Below are 19,994 nucleotides of genomic sequence, written 5' to 3' on the forward strand. Positions count from 1 at the left end.
CCGACTATTCTGCACGTATAAAACTATGTGATATGTAGTAAATGGCTTTCATAATCCGAACACCTCCCCTTACATAAGTTCGTGCTCATTACGCATCAGTGTTTCGATTTGCTGAACGATCCGATTGCCCTGTGCCGCCAGACTCTGGTATGCAACATCTCCAGGGCCCGTATTACGGAACTTTGTCAAATATCTGTCGAAAGTTATTGACAGTGACGTCAAAATGACGAAACGATGTGACGTCGACGCCTGACGCAAAATTGACGCAACGAGGAATCAGCCAATTACAGCAGAGCGGCACCCCGAAGCATTTGTCTGCACGACTAGGGACCGTCTGCTAAAAGTTTGCTAAAAGAGTAAAGAAATGCACAACGAAAAAAATAATTATTATTTTATTTTGCGAAAAAATCATGTTTGAAGTTGAAAAATATCAAGGAAAACAAGAAGCGCAAGAAGTTAGGCTATTAAATTTGCTAATGGGCAAATTTTGCTGCCGCGGGGGTGCGCAGACGGCGGTAAAACGTCAACAAGCCGCTTTGCACGGAAACAGCTGTTCCACGCCTTGATACTGTTTTCTTACGCGGCGTCGAAAATCAAGGTACTGTGCGGTTGATCTAAGTGCGCAGGGAAATCGACGAAGCCAACTCGTTAAGGTCTGTATTATTCGGCTCTTACGATTGATGACAAAAGTGTCAGAGCGTGAAGCGTTGCAGTATGTGATGTGTGGTCGTCTGTTTCTTTTTCCTCGACCGGGAAACAGAAAACGACCACGAAGTGCGATTTGCAGGGGAAAATAAAGTTCTTTGCCAGCATAAGCATGTTTTATTTGTGTGTAGCTGTGGCACAGAGGTGACGTCGGCTGCCGAAGCTTGCATGAAAGCCGCCGGTCGCAACAAACCGCTGTGCACACAGCACCCGCCGCTGCACCGACAGCGCGCTCGCACGCACACCTCTCAATTCATCGGCGAGTTCGTCGCACAGCCACACCGCAGTCTGCTTCTCCATTCGAAAAAGGCGTCGGAACAGCTCGTCCGGCAAGTCAAACGCGTCTTCGTGCGCCCTCCTTCGCCGTTGCTCGCGTCGCCGCAGCCGCCTCAGTCTCAGCCTCATACGCGCCGCTGCCGCCGCCGCCATTTTCTGTCAAAAACGCACCGGTCCAATTTTGACCGCCTCGAAGCCGTCAAAAAAAAAACGTCAAAATGCGCCTGCATAATTAGGTGTGCAACGTCACCACTTGTGTCACGTCCGTGACGTAAACGCCAGTCACCCATGACGCAAGAAAGCAACAAGGCCGCCGGCCACGGCCGACCAATAGGAGCGCGGCTACGGCGGGGCTTTTTGACGAGTTTTTGACGCGTTTTTGACAAGTTTTTGATTTGACAGTTCCGTAATACGGCCCCAGATAAACACCGGCAATATGAAGCCCACCCGTGAGATGTCATATCCAGTGTCCCTAGAAGATAACGCGATCAATGGGTAAGCCAGGATATACTGGAAAATGGAGTTATATGCACGTTATCAAATCGTTTGGCGGCCCCTGCCATCTTGGGAGTAAAGAAAGAGGCCTCATTGGGATTTTTTCCCAAATATACTATACGCTTAATGCCGGCACGAATAAAGGCACTAACTGTCGTGCGCGCATCGATGATGCCATGGACAGTGTTCAGGTCCCCTCTTACTTTTCTTCGATGCACTTGTGGTCTAGTTAATGGCAGAACACAACGCGTCCGCCGACTGGTGAAAAGGAAGCATTTGTTAAACCAGAGGAACTTCATCAATTTAGCGTAGCGCCCTTCGGATTGTGCAATGCTTCCTCGACATTGTAATCATTTATCAACCCAATCTTCCATGCCTTGTAGCGGAGTTGTAGGTTTGGTTGGTTTATGGGGTTAAACGTCCCAAAGCGACTAAGGCTATGAGAGACGCCGTAGTGGAGGGCTCCAGAAATTTCGACCACCTGGGGTTCTTTAACGTGCAGTGACATCGCACAGTACACGGGCCTCTAGAATTTCTCCTCCAAAGAAATTCAACCTCCGCGGCCGGGATCGAACCCGCGTCTTTCGGGTGAGCAGCCGAGAGCCGTAACCGCTGAGCCACCGCGGCGGCGAAGCGGGAGTGTAGCATGCGCTACCTGGGGTAACGTAATTGTTTATATAACGGCATTTTGCGAGAGTAGTTAATTCCCAAGCCTGGTGATGGACTGTTTGCAGAAGGATGGTCTAGTATAGAACTGCAAAAAATAACTTTCGGAGCACACCCTCTCGCTGCAATCCTCTGTGATCTCTACTCCTGAACAAACACTGGCGCTCGGTTGGTGCCCCGCAGCAGAACTAATTTTTCTTTTCTTCAACTGCAAACTGTTTTCATGGCTTCACGGCTTTCCACTGTAGCTGTCTCGCTGCACTTTTGTGGCTTTTAATGACTGATTACTCGCGTCTTTCAAGCTCTGTGTCACTTAAGGGGATACTACTGACCACAATGGGCGAGGCTGCCACATCTCTGCACTATTTCCAGGTGCTAATAGTTTAAAGTGAAGCTGTAGAGAGCAGACGGCGTCAGAATCAAACTGCAGCAGTCTTCTACGCCGATAACCGCACCATTTGTGAGCAAAATTAGCAGCGCACTACATATAACGTTGGCGCACAACCGACTACTGCCAGTAGCCGAATTGTTTGCAGAGGTGTTTTGGGAAATTAGCGGTGCTACATTAACGCGGTTTACTCGTCGATTAAGGAAGAAATTTTAAAATTCTGACAAACAATCGAAGGACGACTTACCCAGCATGCAAGCGCAAATTTTCTCTTTTTTCTGAGTCCTGCGGTCTTGATCTATCGTTGAAATGTGACAAGCGGAAAGAGGTGTGGAGAAATTGACACTCACGGCGGTTGCCCGTCCTGCCCTTTGACATGCCATGTGTAGGCTGCTCTTCTAGCAGAGGCATCGACTGCTGTAAGGTCAGCGGTCAAACACTTGAACATTGCGTCATCTGTCGTCCCAGCTAGTAGGACTAGATGCGGCAGCGATTCACAAGCCTGCAAGTGAAACCAAAATATTCAAAGCACTGAAGCAAGTGCCTCTCTTCTTATTCTCGGGCACTCGGAAAGGAAAGAGGGAGTAGGACTAAAATACGTGCGCCCACAGAATGGATGTCTATGGTAAAAAAATGACCCCAGTCGTTTTATTTCAGTATATTTATGCAACAGAATGTCATCAGAAGGACGATTAGGATGGCATTTTCTACCAGCTAAAAAGAAAAACTGTCATATCTCTCCGAGATTCAGTGCATTAAGAACAACTTCGAGCTCCAGAAAACAACAAGAGTCCCGTGCTTGTGCGTTTATAACTCCGGTATGTGTTCATTGATGTCCGTCGTGAATAGCTACCAACTACCACCCTACTCGGCGTGCGGAAAGCGGAACACAACCCATGCATCTGCAGACCTAGAGAACAGAGAGCGTGGTTTGTGCGGCGCCATATTTTCATTGGTAACAAAGACTAGAGAAATCATCAATTTAGCACAAGTTTCTCAAAGAATACTCAGAGCAGAAAGGTTGGTTCTGCTGTGAATCACAGGATAGAAGTTATACTTTTCAAATAAGCCCTTTGCTTTTGTTTATTTTCCAAGTAGAGTTCATACAAACTCCAGAAGCATACACGGGCTCCTAAAGATCAACTCGCCTCTCAACATGGTGGTGGAAAACCTTTTGTACAGATACACTTCAGGAGGTTATGCATAAGCTGACCCAGAGGGGGCGAGCCCTTACAAGTACTAGGTGGTACTATTCTTATTATACGACTTTAATCCCAGCTTTCACAGCTGTTGTGACGTCATATCACGTGGTGCGCCGATGAAGGTCAAGTGGTAGCTACGCGGCCGTGCGCGGCGCAGCAAGGAAGAGCTCGGTTGTGCGGCTAGTATGCTTCGCATAAAAACAAACTCCGCGGTGACAAAAGTGCATTACTGTACATTTAGCCGTGTGCAGCTTCATATTCCATGGAAAGCATGATTTGAAAACGACATCAAGGTCAGCCAGAGGCGCAGTGATATCGTAACCCAAGCACCACACGTAGTTTGCCCAGTATTGCAAATTGATGGTTTCACTCTGGTCCTTTGTAGGACCCGCCTTTGCAATACATTCCCAATGTTGGGCTGATCACCTGCGCTGCTTGGGTAGTTGTTTTTATTAGCCCAATACATGACACAATGATCTGCAAAAAGCCTATCCCATGATTTCAGGTTGTTAGGCCGGTGGTTGATGTACATAGGAAATAAAGGGGGACCAAGCACGGATCCTTGTGCGACATCTGAAGTTACATGAACTGATGATGACAGGTAGCTATTAGCACGAACGATATGGGAGCGATTTAATGCATGTTAGTACGTTTTCTTCGAAATTAAGTTTGCTCGGTTTGAAAAGAAGCCTCTGAGACACTTTATCGAAAGCACGATGACAACCTAAATATATGCGATTACTGTCTTACCCACTGTCAAGTGAAGAATGAATATTATTTGCGAATGCAGCTAACTGTGCTTCTCATGTAAATTGTTTTCTAAAACCATGTTGAAAGGTGAAAAAATGACGCATATTCTAACAAGCTAGCTATGTGAGAAAGTTACGTATTCCTTGACTTCCTAAGTTTTCCACTTCTTTTAGCACTTTGGTATTTTGGAGAGTTTCAATTGGTGGACAGTGGAGAGTGGAGAGTTTCAATTGGTGACTTATACTCAATAATCCATCATAGTTCAGTGTAATGGCATCCATGGGAAATTTGGCAGCACTTTTATAAACATAAAGACGAAACTATGGTCGAGTGAAACGCTTCAGCAAATGTCTGATGAAGAATGTTAGCGAAGTAGCTGGTAGGGATTGGTTTATACTCACGATTAACCAAGCATACTGCCGATTGGTCTTGTTCGTGTGTAATGCTCCAGAACTTTTTCGAATTATTTCACAGAAGGGAAGGCAGTGTACAAAAAAAAAGATATTTTTAAACTTCTTTCAAGGACTTTTTATCAGTTCTGACAGCTTTTTAGGGCTGAGCAAAGTTGCTACGTTTTGGAATGCCTTACTTTGGCAAACTGCCTCCTCTTTTTGTGCACGAGGCGTTTTGGCGTCTGGTTGTGTCGGTTAGTCATAATGCGTGTGGGTTAATCGCAATAGTTTTACGAGAAATATGCAAATGGATTACCTCAAAAAGTTTGGTTTACATAAACACCGAATTCCTATTAACCGACCGTTCTTGAAATTCATTAGTAAGATGGTCCAGAAAAACTTCCACAGTAGGAAAGAAAATATAGAAAGAATTATCGAAAGTAATCAAGGAATTTGTTTTTTAGAATCAGTTTGCTTTCAGTGACCTCCTTACCGCTTTTTACGGATAAAATTGAAGTATTGCAGAAAGATTGCTTACTCTGATGGCATCCACTGGTTCATCGCTATTCGCTTCTTTTCCGGAGGCGGATCTGAACGCAACTGCGCCCAAGAGCCACAGAACGGCGATAACGGTCATCTCATCTAGCCGGTCTTTGTGCGAGCTTTCTCGCAACGTTCTTTATAATATAACCCCGCAGAAATGCGCGCATGCAGACAAGGAGTTTGGATAAAAAAAAAGAGCAAAGCATTATAAAATTTAGGCCTTTCTTTCTGTCAAGTTTCCCAACGTAAGGCATGCAATTCGCTGAAACACGGGGGCGACAGCCTTTAGCAACCACATGCTACCTTCCCGCGAGAAAATATCAGCACAAAACCAAACTAATTGAAGCTTCGTCATTTTTAGAGAAGTAATGTGACTGAACTGCGAAACAAACAACTGGCGCTACAGCTAATGGGCACCGGAGGTAAAGAATACATTGTGCCCCTCTGACGTCCTCCGTCCACTTGGAGCCCTGGTATGTGGTTAAGGGCCCTCTGGATAATTGGCTGGTGATAAAGCGCAAGCAATGCTTAAATAGAACGTTCAATACATGTTTGAGTGTTACCTCTATCTATATATGATAAAGTGGTACTGCAGTACGTGTCTAATCAAAATCAGTGCGGTGAATAGCATTTGCACCAGAAAAACTTCGACGAAAGCCTGTCTGGTTTTGTTTTAAATAAAAGGGCATAAAATTGTTACAGCAAAGTTACTTTCATGCCGCCCAAATAGAAAGCAGAGATGCGCTTTAATAATACAATACGTATTGCGTTTGGTTTAAGAGGTTTAACGTCTCAAAGCAAAGCGACTCCGGTTATAGTTTCTATGACCTGCGATTCAAAATCTTTATTTTGACTTTTACGGAGTAAGAATATCATTAGCGCGCTTGAATGCGTCTGAGCGAAATCTAAAGATAGAGACTATAAAAAAGTGTGATCCGCGCCTATTTCCTCTTAAGGGGCTGCGCGGCTTTGGCGCTTTTCCAGCCCATTTCTCACATCAATTGTGCTTCGATCCTACATGTTCGTTACACGAAAAGTTGTGCATTCCAGAAGGAAGGAACCACTGCTGCAAACAACAATGACGATAATTACTCAAACCCTGACGAGATTGCCACAAGCCAAAGGTGAATGCTCTCATAGGTAGATGTGCGGTTCTTAATCAAGTAGAAAAGGCACTGAGCTTTGAAAACCTAAAATAGAACTGAAATTGCATTCCCCAAGCTAAACAAAACCAGCCAAGCGTAAACAGCTGTCGCTAGGTATGAGTCGCTGTTTACTGATGTACAGACGTGAACAGCAGGGGACCCAAAAGCAAGGTTTGTGACGCTTCGCGCAAAATCCAGCTGCGAAACCTAACCCCTTGGGTACCAGATCTTCCACAAAGTCTATACAGAGGGCGACAGTACAACAGCACAAAAATTCATAAATATCGAACCCACCGACAAAATCTTAACCTTGGACGCCTACAAGTGCCATTGAGAAAAAACTTTTATAATACATAGAGCACAAATTTCTTTCTCTTGCCTTTTCTGCTGTGCGGGAGAACTGCAGATGAAACAAAGAATAAAAGACGAGTTTTCGGGGATGGGTTATCCGAACCGCAGCATAAAACTTGTTCTCTGCAGTGCAGCACCGGAAGTGCTTGAAATAAAGCTTGCGATCCTAATTAAAGTCACTTTGTTCTTTCAGAGAAAAATGAGATACTCTCTTATGGACACGGCTCAATTTTTTATAAAGTGTAATTAGAGCTACTGATTCTATTTTTCCGAAGAATTCATAGCACTCGTGTTCATCTCTCCGAACACCTGTAATATTAATGATAAGTAACCAACTGGATTCATCCTTTGCGTTGACAAGTCAACACCCGCTACCTTCACTTTATGAGGCACAGAGGTGAAAAGAAGCATACCGCAGTTCATAAATAACCCCATTCCTAAGCTGTTATGAACCATGGCGAACAGTGAAGCATTATTTATTTTTATTATTTGAAATACCTTACAGGCCCATTGGACATTGTGTAAGGGGGGCGAAAAAAAAATATAATACAGTGCATTAAAACCAGAGGAAACAAAAGGGAACATATGACCATGATAAAAAGAAATAAATCTATACAGTGCAATAATAACCTAAGGAAACAAAAGAGAAACATACAGTCATGATAAACAATATATCAACAAATTAGTGGAGAAGAAGAAACAACGCGGAAATAACAACAGTAAAAGATAAAAAGAATACGCGACACAAAATAAATCACTACAATAAAGTATAATGGGCTCACCGAACGCGGGAACAAAATAGCGCGATTAAGGCAAACACGGAAACAAGGCAGGCAAACATAAGTAAGAAAACATCCGAATGGCACGAGTGTAGCAGCAAAGGAAAGAACAAAAAAAAAATAATAGACTTGAACGTAGGTGTGCTAAATGACGGTTTCAGTGAAATATGTGATGAGTTGAGAATGGAAAGATTCTAGATTAGACGCGGAAGCGATGTTGTCTGGCAGATCATTCCATAATCTGATGGCTCGTGATAGTGCAGATGAATTGAAAGCCAATGTGTCACCATATATTCTTGCAAAACTAAACTGATTATATAATCTTTTCGACGTGCGGGATGAGACATCGAGTTGAAATGAAGTAGTTCTATTGAAGTGCGCATATTTGTGAAATAGTGTTAGGAGAGCGATGTCACGGCGCGTGCTTAATGATTGTAGAGAAAGATCTGTTTTAATCTGAGTGACGCTTGAACGGTAGTTATAGTTTCGGGAAATGAATCGTGCTGCCCTGTTTTGGATAGATTCTAACGCGATGATCATGTTCTTATGATAGGGAGACCAAATGGGAGAAGCAAATTCAAGTTGTGGACGAACAAAAGTCCAAGGTATTCCCAAACCATGCGTCCTATGCAGGTTGGGAACGTCTCCATTAAACTGTCTCAAAGCAGCGAGTGATCCAGGGAGTATTTCGTACAAACACACCACGAAGAGGGCGCCGTTTAATAAATCTACCTGGCTGGCGCACATGTACAAATCAGATTATGAAACATGAAGTATATAAGATTGCTCATGTCAACACATTAGTTGCATAATGTTTTCCACAAGAATTGTTAGTCACAGTCCATCAACGCTTAAGCCCAGTTTTAAAACGGTTCGGTTTATTGGGGTTTAACGTCCCAAAGGGAGTGAGGCTATGAGAGACGCCGTAGTGAAGGGCTCCGGAAATTTCGACCACCTGGGGTTCTTTAACGTGCACTGACATAGCACAGTACACGGGCCTCTAGAATTTCTCCTTCAAAGAAATTCCAGCCGCCGCGACCGGGATCGAACCCGCGTCTTTTGGGTCAGCAGCCGAGCACCATAACCGTTGAGCCACCGCGGCGGCAGTTTTAGAAAGAATGAATAGATCGGAGACGTTGGGATGTAAAAAAATTGCGAATCATTTTGATGCTTTGCTCGCGCAGCTGCCCTAATAGGCATTCAACGATTTCTCAGGCACTCAAATACTTTTTTACGCAGCGCAGTCAGCGTAAAGGTTCACTTCACCTTCACCTCGTCACCGATCTCTCTCTGTCCCATGCGCCGTTGCTATCCTGCCTTTCCGGAGGAAAACTAACAGCCGCAGTTCCGAAGGCAAGACCTGCGCTTCTATAGAACTGTCGAAGTCCTCCGTCGTCCCCCGCCAATGTTGTCGAGGTGCTTCTCGATGACGTCGCCGTCCTCCCCCTTGTGGACACGGGCGCTGCTGTCTGTGTTATTTTCGCCACATTTTGCCAAAGACTCCGTAAAGTGACGACGCCTGTTCCAAACTTTTGCCTCCGCACTGCCAGCTCGCGCTGCATTCAACCTCTGTCATTGTGAACAGTTCGCCTTGTTATACGGGACGTCTTGTAGATTGCCAAGTTTCTCACGCTCTCCCACGTTTCTCACGATGTGATTCTAGGCTGCGACTTTCTCATCCGTCATCATGCTATCATCAACAGCGCCCGTGCCAGTATTGAACTATCACCGCTTTGTCCCGACCTCCCGTGGGACACCTTTCTTCGTACGGGTAAAAAACTGGTGACTGAAGATACTGCCATTCCGACCTTCTCTGCAACCCTAGTTTCGCGGACTTGCGCAGGACATCAAGATTGCGGAGTGGAATTCCGGCCAATTTTTCAATTCACGTATAAAATCCTTGGACATCGATGTGAAGCTCCGGCTTCCATCTGGCCTACCACGACGTGAAGAAACTTTACTGTGTCGCCTGTGGCTTGGTGCAGCTTTCACCAACGATTACTCTTTCTTGATCGGTATGGCTGATAGCCCTGCAAGTAACATCTGCGGGCATGTCGAGACTATATCCCACATTCTTTGTGACTGCCCTGCCTACAGCGTCGAAAGGCAGTCTCTTAGCCGTGCGCTGGAGCGTCTAGATTCACGCCCGGCCACTGACGGAAATGCATATTCTCGACCACTGGCCGCTGCGAGCGTCGGCGGTGAAAGCCTCAAAGGCACTGCTCCGCTTCTTGCGGACTTCTGGCCTACGTGATAGGCTTTGACTTCACGAATGCTAACTTTCATGTGACTTCAATTTTCTTTAACTCTCCTTTCTCTTTCGCGCCGCCGCGGTGGCTCAGCGGTTATGGTACTCGGCTGCTGACCCAAAAGACGCGGGTTCGATCCCGGCCGCGGCGGCTAGAATTTCTTTGGAGGAGAAATTCTAGAGGCCCGTGTACTGTGCGATGTCAGTGCACGTTAAAGAACCCCAGGTGGTCGAAATTTCCGGAGCCCTCCACTACGGCGTCTCTCATAGACTTAGCCGCTTTGGGACGTTAAACCCCATAAACCAAACCAAACCTTTCTCTTTCATATTTTTTATCTCCTCACCCCCTTCCCGCCGTGTAGGGTGGCAAACCAGTTATTCTCCCAGTTAACTTCCCTGCTTTTCCTGTTATTCCTTCTCCTCCTCCTCCTGCAACCCTGGTGCTCGTCTCGTGCGCACACCTTTCTGATGTAGCTGTTCCCTTCAATCCGACTGATGCTGCTGCCTGCCGCCACTTTTTCCAGCTTCATATCGCTCTTTTGACTATCTAGTATGGCCACAGTGAAATTTTCGTCACAAACCCTTTTTCTTGCCCATCAATGCCGCTCCGTAGCGAATGCCTGGGACAAGTCGGATCAATGGATCATGTTCTTGCATACTCCGTTTCTGACGACGCAGCCGCTCTCCAGATAGATGCTGTCGATTCGCCTGCTGCGGCGCCAAACCAAGAGTCCGTTCCTGCTTTTCCCCGTTCTATCGATGCCCTCCTTTCGCCAGATCAACAGGATCAGCTCGTCGCGTTGCTTCAGCGTTTCTATCCGAATTTCAAATTCCCGCACAGCTCTCTGCGCCTCACATCTGTCGTCACTCACTGCACAGACACCGGTGCCAATGCCCCTTTGCGCCAGCGCCCGTTGCACGTGCCGACCGTTGAACGGAAGGTTATTACCTAAGGAGTGGATAAGTTTCTTCAACGCAGTGTCATCCAGCCTTCCCACAGCCCTTAGGCCTCCCCCGTCGTTGTCGTAAGGAAGATGTACGGCTCCATCCACTTTTGTGTTGATTAAAGTCGACTCAACACGATTACGCGAAAGGATGTGCATCCACTTTCCCCGATTGACGATGCCCTAGACTGCCTGCAAGGCGCGGAATTCTCCTCGCTCAACCTGCGCTCCCGCTACTGGCAGGTGCCCATGGCTGCTCCATACCGGCAGAAAACGGCCTTTGTTACACCCGACAGCCTCTATAAATTTAGCGTGATGCCGTTTGGTTTATGCAACGCTCCGGCCACATTCGAGCGCATGATGGACATAATTTTCAGTGGACTCAGTGGAACACGTGTCTCTGTTACCTAAATGATGCCGTCGTCCTTTCTAGAGACTTTTAGTCCTACCTGGTCCGCCTCGAGCGTGCCCTACAATGTCTGACCGATGCCGGCCTGCGACTGAACCTGATGAAGGTCTGCTTCTCTGCCTGGCGGCTTATCATCTGGGGCCACGTACACTCAAAACAAGGCGTTCTTCCCGATCCGGCCAAGCTGCGTGCAGTCGCCGAGTTCCCTCGACTGACTTCACTGAACGAGCTGCGTAGCTTCATAGGCCAATCCTCCTATTTCTACCTCTTCGTGCGGAATTTCGCCTCCATCCTGTCTCCTTTAACTCAACTGCTTGCTGGCTACGCCAACCTCTCGTATTAGACGCCAGCCTCTGAAGTGGCCCTCGCCCCGCTCCGCCCCCTACTTGTGTCGCCTCCGATTCTCTGCAATTTTACCTCAGCCAACACGCTGAAATTCACGCTGATGCCAGCAGCATGGTCCTCAGCTTGGTCCTGACACAATGCCAACCCGGCTTCGCCGAACAGGTTGTTGCATACGCCAACCGCACTTTGACCAAGGCAGGCGGAAAGAAATTCTAACGAAACAGAAAAAGAGCGCTTGGCGATCATCTGCGTAACTAGCAAGTTGCTACCACACTTATATGGTCGCCCATCTTCTGGCGTAACTGATAACCATGCCCTCTGCTGGTCGTCCTCCCTCAAAACCACGCTGGCCGTCTTGCTCGTTGGGCGCTGCGTTACGAGTACATGACATTGAAGTCTTCTACAGCTCTGGCCGCAAGCATTCTGACGCCGACGCCCTGTCCCGCTCACCTCTGCCCTGTGACCGCGACTCCACATCTCTCGCCAACAAGGAATCCTCTTCCCTCGACATTGCCGACATGCCATCTGGGCAACGCCAGGACCATCTGGAATGCTTCTCTCCTCGGTCTGTTATCTCCGCCATCTCCGCGTCCTGCGGCCCGCCCGCAACTTTGCAATGCGTGGCTTGCATTATGTCCCCAGCTTCCTTTTCGACGCGGGCAAACGGCTCCTAGTCATTCCTTGGCACCCGCGTTCCGACATAATTAAGCGCCTCTTTTCACGCCGACCCCCAGTGTTCTCACGCCGGTGTGGTTAAGACTTACACGTGCTTTCGCCTCCGCTTTTATTGCCCCGATGAATGCACCGCTTCATCCGACAATATGTTCGCTCCTTCCCGGAGTGCCAACGAAAAAAAAAAACTCTTCCTCATCGTTCTACCGCTGCAATGACGCCCTTGCCCTGTTCCATGCGCCCATTCAATCGCTTTGGCACTGATCTCTACGGGCGCCTTCCCATCACTTCAGCTGGACACTGCTGGGCCATAGTGGCAGTGGATCACCTCACCCGTTACGTGGAAACCTTCTCCTTGCCCTCCACGTCTGCACAAGGTGTTACATCTTTCATCTTCCATCATATCATTTTGCTCCATGGTTCACCTAAGCAACTGCTGAGCGTCCAGAGCCGTGTATTTCTTTCTGACACCATCGAATCTCTACTTCACCAATGCCGCAATGTTCACCGCTCTACAGCCGCCTACCACCCTCAAAATACTGGCATGACTAAACGTTTCAACCGCCCATTTACCGACATGGTCGCCATGTACATTGTACCTGACCACTCCAATTGGGACCGCATAATCCCATTTGTCATGTACACTTATAACACTGCCACAAAGAGCACAAATGGCTTCTCTCCCTTCTTCCTTCTTTATGGCCGCGAGCCCAACTGCACCATGGATGCCGTGCTCCCGTATCGCCCTGATGTGTCCGAGTTCTAACCCTTCCTCAAGCAGGCACATATGCTGAAGAATGCCGCCCGCTTGCTAGCTCTCTTACAACGCATGACCAGAATCGACAGAACCACCATCGTGCTCCCACCGGTCCGCTTCCGTCATATACCCGGACGACCCACTTGTATGGCTTTGGGTTCCGTAAACCGGTCCCGGCCTCTCCAACGAAACTCCTTTCCAACTACCAAGGCCCGTACCGTGTCAGCTGCTAGACTTCTCCAGTGGAAAAAACTCAGGTGGCACCTTGGCTCTCTAAAGTGCTGCATGGCGAAAGCTTTTCCTGGCGCAGTGTCTGTTAACTTTTAACTTTTTTATTTTTTATTTCATTTTTATTTTATTATTTTTATTGTTTTTTTTTCATTTTCATATTTCTTTAAAAAATTTTCCTTCTATTTTATTTCTGAAACCCATGCATTCACTAGATGCGCCTTTATTCATGCTCAAACCTTGAGCCTTCGTGGCGGAGTGGTAGCGTCTCCGCTTCAAATGCCAAAGGCCCTAGGTCAATTCCCACCCTCGACACAGTTTCTTTTTAAGCAATGACGCCGAAGCGCGGACAAGTCTGCCTTCGCGGCTGGCGACGCGGCTGCTAACGACAGTATGAGGCATTAAAGGCTTTCGCCTTAATACCTTATTAACCGCTTTTGCCGCCCCCCGATGCGCGCGATCGCGGCAGTGGAACCGTGGTGGTCGAGAGCCTCAAGCCATGATGCGGTCCGCCTTTCGTGCGTGTTCCCAAAGTCATCTGGATGCCCCCTTCTCTGACGGGAGGTAATTGTAGCGTCGCAGCTGCACTCACTCACTGTGGTGAAGTCTGATGCAAAAGAAAGCGACGAACCTGCGGTGTGAAGTTCGTTCGCCGCCCGGACGCTTGGCTCAACCTTTGTTCCATGTTTCGAACTCAGCGTGTTGTAGATTCCGCTAAGCCACAGCCCGCTCGTACAGAGGGCAAAACACATAGAACGATCGAACTGTGTGTTCCGCAGCTTCCATTGCCACTGAGACCAGGAAGGCAAAAAGTTGCAATGAAATCCTACGTTTAAATGCACATGGTTGCATCCAGACTTTTCTAAAGCAAATTTTATGGCTAGATATCGCGTGTTCAGCCGGATACACACTAAGAACGTGTTCTAGGCAAGCATTTTGCCTTCTATACACTGCGTATATATTGGCATCACCCTCTGCAGTGATCTTTCCTGGCGCGCACACGCGGTTAACATCAGTTAAAACAGATCTCTGCAACTGATGAAACTGATCTTCTTCATAACCATAACGCACGTACAATGGCGGGAATACTCAGTTTTAAGATCATAGCTTCAGGGCGTCTACTGCGACGTGAAGTCTTTACTAAACATACGCCACCACGGTTGCTCAGCGGTTTTACGGTGCTCGGCTGCTGACCCGAGCGGTCGGTCGCATTTCGATGGAGGCGAAACTTTAGAGGCGCATGTACTCTGCGGTGTCAGTACACGTAAAAAAGAACGCTAGGTGGTAGAAATTATCCCGAGCCGTCCACTATGCCGTCCCTCATAGCCTTGGTTGCTTTTGGACGTTGAACCCCATAAACAACAATCTTACCAAATAAACCAAATAAATGCGCTTGAAATTATTCGAGAACCACGGCGTTCGTTTGTTTAATTCCGTCATATGCATTAACCATTTGCCTATATCTAAACCGAAATCAGGACCCCACAGCTTCTTATTCTGTCACTAATTTCGAAATTTGCAAATACACCGATAAAACCTGCGCTTATTCCGGGAACAAATGGAATGCTGTGCTGGCGGCAGTGCAAGCATTCCAAATGTTCGCAGGGGAGGCTAACTGTGCACGTGCGATCCATCCAGCTACAAAACAATCCTGTCAGTGTCAAGTGCCGCCTGCCCAATATCCCCATGTTTTCCATAGTTTCTTGTGCAGAGTGCAGTCTGGTCTATATTGGCGAGACGGGGAACTTCGCGCATCAACTCGAAGAACACGAGCGTGTCGACAAAAACATAAAGCATCAAACGCACTTTCCAAGTGCGCGCACAATCCTGGACATCAGATTGACAGGGAGAACATGGCAATGTTACCCAAAGAACGATATCAGACAAGGTCATTTCTGCTTGAATTGTATTTATCCAATCGATGACCGACATAATAAACAAGACGGATGGGTACATGCCACTAATTTTCGCATGGGGAACAGGTCACAAAATGTTCCATTAATTTTCCCCTACTCACCCTCTCAGCCTTCGATCGAGAAACCACTACGGGTTGCAAGAAATCTTATTAGTTGACTTCGTCAGTGTGACATAATTGTGTGTTTCATGCTTCTTAAACAGGCTACTTGTGTGATGTTGCATATTACACGTTTCCTTTTTGGCATACCTTATGGTTATAGAGTGCTTTCTCAGCCTTCGCATATTTTTGCTCTGCTGAAGCCCTTCTCGCGTAAAGCTTACTCCTAAAGCGCACTTGCAGAACGACAAGAATGTTTACTGCACTCCAATCACTGCAAAAGCACGGCTTAGTGCTACATTGAATAAGACAATGAGCGGACAGTGCCGCGGGATGGAGGAGACGGAACTTGAAGACGACGACGCTCTGCAGTGCACAGCGCGAGTGTGATGCATTAAGCTCGAAGACATCATCATCATGTTTAACAAGAGGAGCGTTCGCCTGCGGCGATAGCCTGGTGGCCTCGAGCAGCGGCCTTTGAAGGTGTTCTTTTCTCGCTGTCGCGGACCTGACTCCCAGTCGTGGATATTCATTTGTTTTTCCCTAGTTTTTTCTATGCTGCAGAGATGCACAAATAAGATACACTTTTCCTAGGCTCTGTACCTCTGGATTTGTGCTTCAACACTGTTAAAGGAAGTGTCACTGAAGGTGCGCTCCGGTGCATTGTAAGGCCAGCAACAGACACAGCAACATCGATTGTGAAGCCCCTTTATTTTATAGTCCCAGCGTGGTGGCCACCGTGTTCAGCTGGGGGATGACGGGCGCCTGGGCAGCGGCGGCTTCGGCGGCTGCCTCGGCGGCGGCAGCGTCGCAGGCCTCCTTGCGCGTCACGCTGAGGAAGATCTGCTCCAGCGAGGTGTCGGTGATGAAGAAGTCCTGCAGCTTGAAACGCTGCTTGATGCGCGCCATGCGCGAGAACATCTCGCTCCACAGCATGCGCACCCGGGACATCCGGAACTCCAGCAGCCCCTGGTGGATATAGACATAAAGGAAGTTAATATCGCGGCTGGGTATATTGACCCAATGTTTCTGGTCCGTCCTTAATTTCTTGGTGCCACTGACTTCCGATAATAGCTGGAGCATTGTTGAAAGAGACGACCCAGATGCGCTTCAGATTATGAAGCCTCTCGTTGATTAATTGCTGCTCTTGAAGAACAGTCACAATTAAGTGTGCCTATTGTCGGACCACTGTTTCTAGGGCTTCAAAGCCGCTCGGATTGCGTCGTTTGCGCTGTTCAATATTTTGATACCATTCAATGTAACCATGATCGCTTTCTGCAAGCAACCCGTTTGTGCTTCCACAGAAATGGTAGACACCTATTCTGAGGATGCGCGTCACTTTTAGAGGAGAGAGTCACGCGACCTCAGGCTTAATAAAGAGGACTTGTTGCAGTAATCGATACGCAAAGTGTGTTGCGCTCTTGAATTACCCTGTTCATAGAGGCACAGAACACGCAGGGAGCACTGTGCTCATAACGGCAGAGAAATATTCAGACTCGGCGTATTTACAAGGTTCAATCAGGGTAACTAGCGTTCACTGTCATCAAAGTAATGAGACTCAAAACAGCGATTAAGCGCACCACAAAGTACCACAATGCGCACCTGCCATCCTATCAAACCTCAAAATATTTTTATTAGCGCATCATTTTCCAGGCTAGTCCGTGTTTCTTGCTGTAGCAGCAAAACTGGGCTAGTTGAGATACAGTCAGTTTAGATGATGCGAAGATGCAGTGACATGCTACAGCGAATACTCTGCGAAGGAAAAATAAGCATGAGGTGAAGAACACAGTGACTAGGGGAAGAATTGCGGATATCAGCAGGTTTACTTGCTTTATATGAGAAGAATTTCTGCTTTAAGCATTTATTCTTGCGCCGTATTTAGCAAACAGCTAAGGTTCACAGAAATAAGAGTAACTAAATATATTCGCGAGGTATTGTCGAGCGCCTGAAAAAAACATGAAAGCGAGGAAATGCAAAGCAAAATAAAACCGAAAGACACTATTTTTACGTTTCCGCAGGAAGTGTGTGTGCGATAGCGACATTCACGCAGCCAATATTCCCAGTGAGTATTTGCGAAGTTGCTTTCTTTGAAAACAGGGTGTCTGTAAGGCAGTTTTACGGAGTGCGGACCAGCGGCAGTGCTAGAGTTTCGACAGCGATATTGCAAGGCTGCCGTTTGAGTAGTACAGTGTTGGCAACAAATGTAGACGGCCCATGAACCAACGAGAGAAGCGGCAGTTGGTTTTCATTATGCGCTCGGTGCGGTGCGGATCAATGAGCGATGCGCGGATTCGGCATAGCGTGTACAGTGGTTCGACTAAAAACTCTTGCAGACACAGAGGCAGGATGCCTGCCTCAAGTACTACTGGAAATGGGCAGAGGCGAACTATTATATTATTTTAGCTGTTTTAAATCGTCAGTACTTCAATGAATCGCTTTTTATCGTTGCAAGACAAAGAAGATGGTGGAAAACCAGAAGCAAAGTGGCGAACTTTAGCACAAAGAGCAGCGGAGCGTGCCAACCCTTTGCAACGGTCGCATCACCTTTAAGCCACCAAACAGAAATAAGCCGAAAAAGCCAACGCCAAAAAGCTGTAAAATGAAGTAGTAGTAAAATTTTCATCGAGGCGTTCGCCTTGCTAGTCACTGCTATAGAGAATGGCTTTGCAGCAAAGGGGCGATGAATTCCAAACTCGTGATGGTTGCTCAGTTATACGGCGGGATAAGTCTATTAGGCAAGATTATGAGCGTCTTTTTCAGATTTTCGTTTTTGTTTCGCAGTTCCTCTCCTATTTTTTGCACTACTATATATAAAAAAAGATATAGACAACGGACCTCGTAGGAGTGCACTATTTCAGCCTGCGGAAAGTTCTTGAGCACGTTGTCGGCGACGTCCCGTTGGTATTCGAAGTCCTGCTTCTTGTCCGGGTATGTCTTGACTGTGATGGTATAGCCCTTGCCGAACTTCTCCTTGAGCTGCGCCAGGGATCCGAGGCACTGCAGCCGACCGGCGTCTAATATGGCGATCCGGTTACATAGGAATTCTACGTCGGACATGCTGTGGCGACAGAAAAACAAATAAACCATTGGAATGAGCTTGGACTCGAGACATGTCGGACAGAATAATAGAGCAGAATAATTAATATAATAATTATTCATACAGAAATGATCGATGATAGAAATGATAGAAATAACAGAGCAGATTTCGTACAGAATAAACAGCAGCGCTTACACGCTGCAATAAGGCATGTTCGCGAGGCAAACAAAACAGAACATGGTTTCATGCTCGGTATTTTGAAAGCCTAAACATGCGCACCGTTTTTTTATGGTTCCCTGCATTACCAACATCGTTTTCCCTCTTTTTAATAATGTTCGCATTTTTAGACCTTTCATTTCTTCCGTCTTCTTATCATTTAGGTCTACATAGATAATAAGTGGCGTAAAGGTTGCTTTGCAAAACAAGTAAAAATGTAATTAGTCGCACTGTTTGATTAAAGTAGGCTATAATCTTATTGCAGACTTCCAGTCCTCTGCAGTTACTGCAAAGCGAAGAACGTTAATAACACTGATAGCGTGGATGGTTCGACTAAGGTGTTAAACCGCTATTAAAGCTCGCGTGCTTTAATCGGTTATTTGCTATGAACGGTTCTGTTTGTCTCAGTCACTGCGGAAAAGACGAGCACATTAGAGTAAAGACACATTCATACATTTTTAAAAAGCAACCGACCGTCTTTTCATGCAACGGAGGGCAGATGAAAACATGACTTTTTTTTATGTCAATTTTCAATCGGCCGGCATAAAAAGTTATCTGCGCTAAGGTTGAAGGCTATGTGACACCAACCTGTGTGAGCTAAGAAGAATAGAGACCTTGCTGACTCGCTGTAGAGTGCTGATGTAGTTGACTATTAACTTTCGCGCTGTGGTGGAGATACCAGCGTATGGCTCGTCCAGAAGAATCATACGGGGCAGACCCATCATGGAGATGCACAAAGAGAGCTTGCGCCGGTTGCCGAAACTGCGCAGAGGAAAAACAATGCATGCAGCTTCGCCACAATAATCTGTCCTGCATTGTGTGTAGTACCCCGTTTTCGTATCGAAACCACGATGGCGCATAAACAACGGTGCTAAGCCCTGGCCACATTTGAATTGTGTGTCGTTTACTGATGATTTTTGAAAAAAAAAAACCTATAGGGAACCTCTATTTCCTGTAGTAGCGTTCGGTGATGCAGAGCTGGGGAAGCAAACGACTGCGCCGGCAACAGAGCTAAGCTATATCAAAAACGAATTTTTATACCGACTATGGGAGTAAGATCAGCACTCACGCCACTATTACAGAATTTCTACCAATGCCGGTAGCTACGGACAGTGAGCACTCGTTGCCTAGAATTAGAAGTGTGCGTTTGTAAATAATTTTGGCGACCTTCTGAGCACGGATGCACCGTACGAGCATGCAATAATTCGAATGAGCAGTATCAAACGCCTTCAGTAAAAAATGCAGGCTCCGTCACTGCAACCAAATGTTCGGCCTGAGCTGCATAACCATAAGATGAAAAACGCTTCGGTTATTTAGTGCGTGCCAATCTGTTGCTGATACTCCCTGGTTTTCCGCCTGCTTCTGAAAATACGGTGGTGACCAAAATACGCCCGAAATCCCCTCCGAGGACTTCATTTTCCCAACTTCTACA

The 19,994-nt window shown here is 46.9% G+C and overlaps 1 protein-coding gene and 1 pseudogene across 1 annotated transcript in view; both read right to left on the reverse strand.

Annotated features, from left to right (window-relative positions):
- The window catches only part of LOC149360366 (uncharacterized), a 34,677-nt pseudogene extending 29,166 nt beyond the window's left edge, over positions 1-5,511 (reverse strand).
- Positions 5,512-16,023: 10,512 nt separating this feature from the next.
- Positions 16,024-19,994, reverse strand: part of LOC149360368 (phospholipid-transporting ATPase ABCA3-like) — an 80,747-nt gene continuing 76,776 nt past the window's right edge. Inside the window, exons 24-26 of the mRNA XM_089572301.1 lie at positions 19,151-19,324; positions 18,145-18,367; positions 16,024-16,278 (exon numbers count right to left, since the gene is read on the reverse strand). Coding sequence (XP_089428427.1) covers positions 16,024-16,278; positions 18,145-18,367; positions 19,151-19,324 — 652 coding nt within the window. The remainder of the gene's footprint in view (positions 16,279-18,144; positions 18,368-19,150; positions 19,325-19,994) is intronic.

The sequence above is a fragment of the Amblyomma mixtum genome, chromosome 2 (assembly GCF_055824585.1).
Source record: "Amblyomma mixtum isolate Tamu chromosome 2, ASM5582458v1, whole genome shotgun sequence".
In the NCBI taxonomy this organism is placed as follows: domain Eukaryota; kingdom Metazoa; phylum Arthropoda; class Arachnida; order Ixodida; family Ixodidae; genus Amblyomma; species Amblyomma mixtum.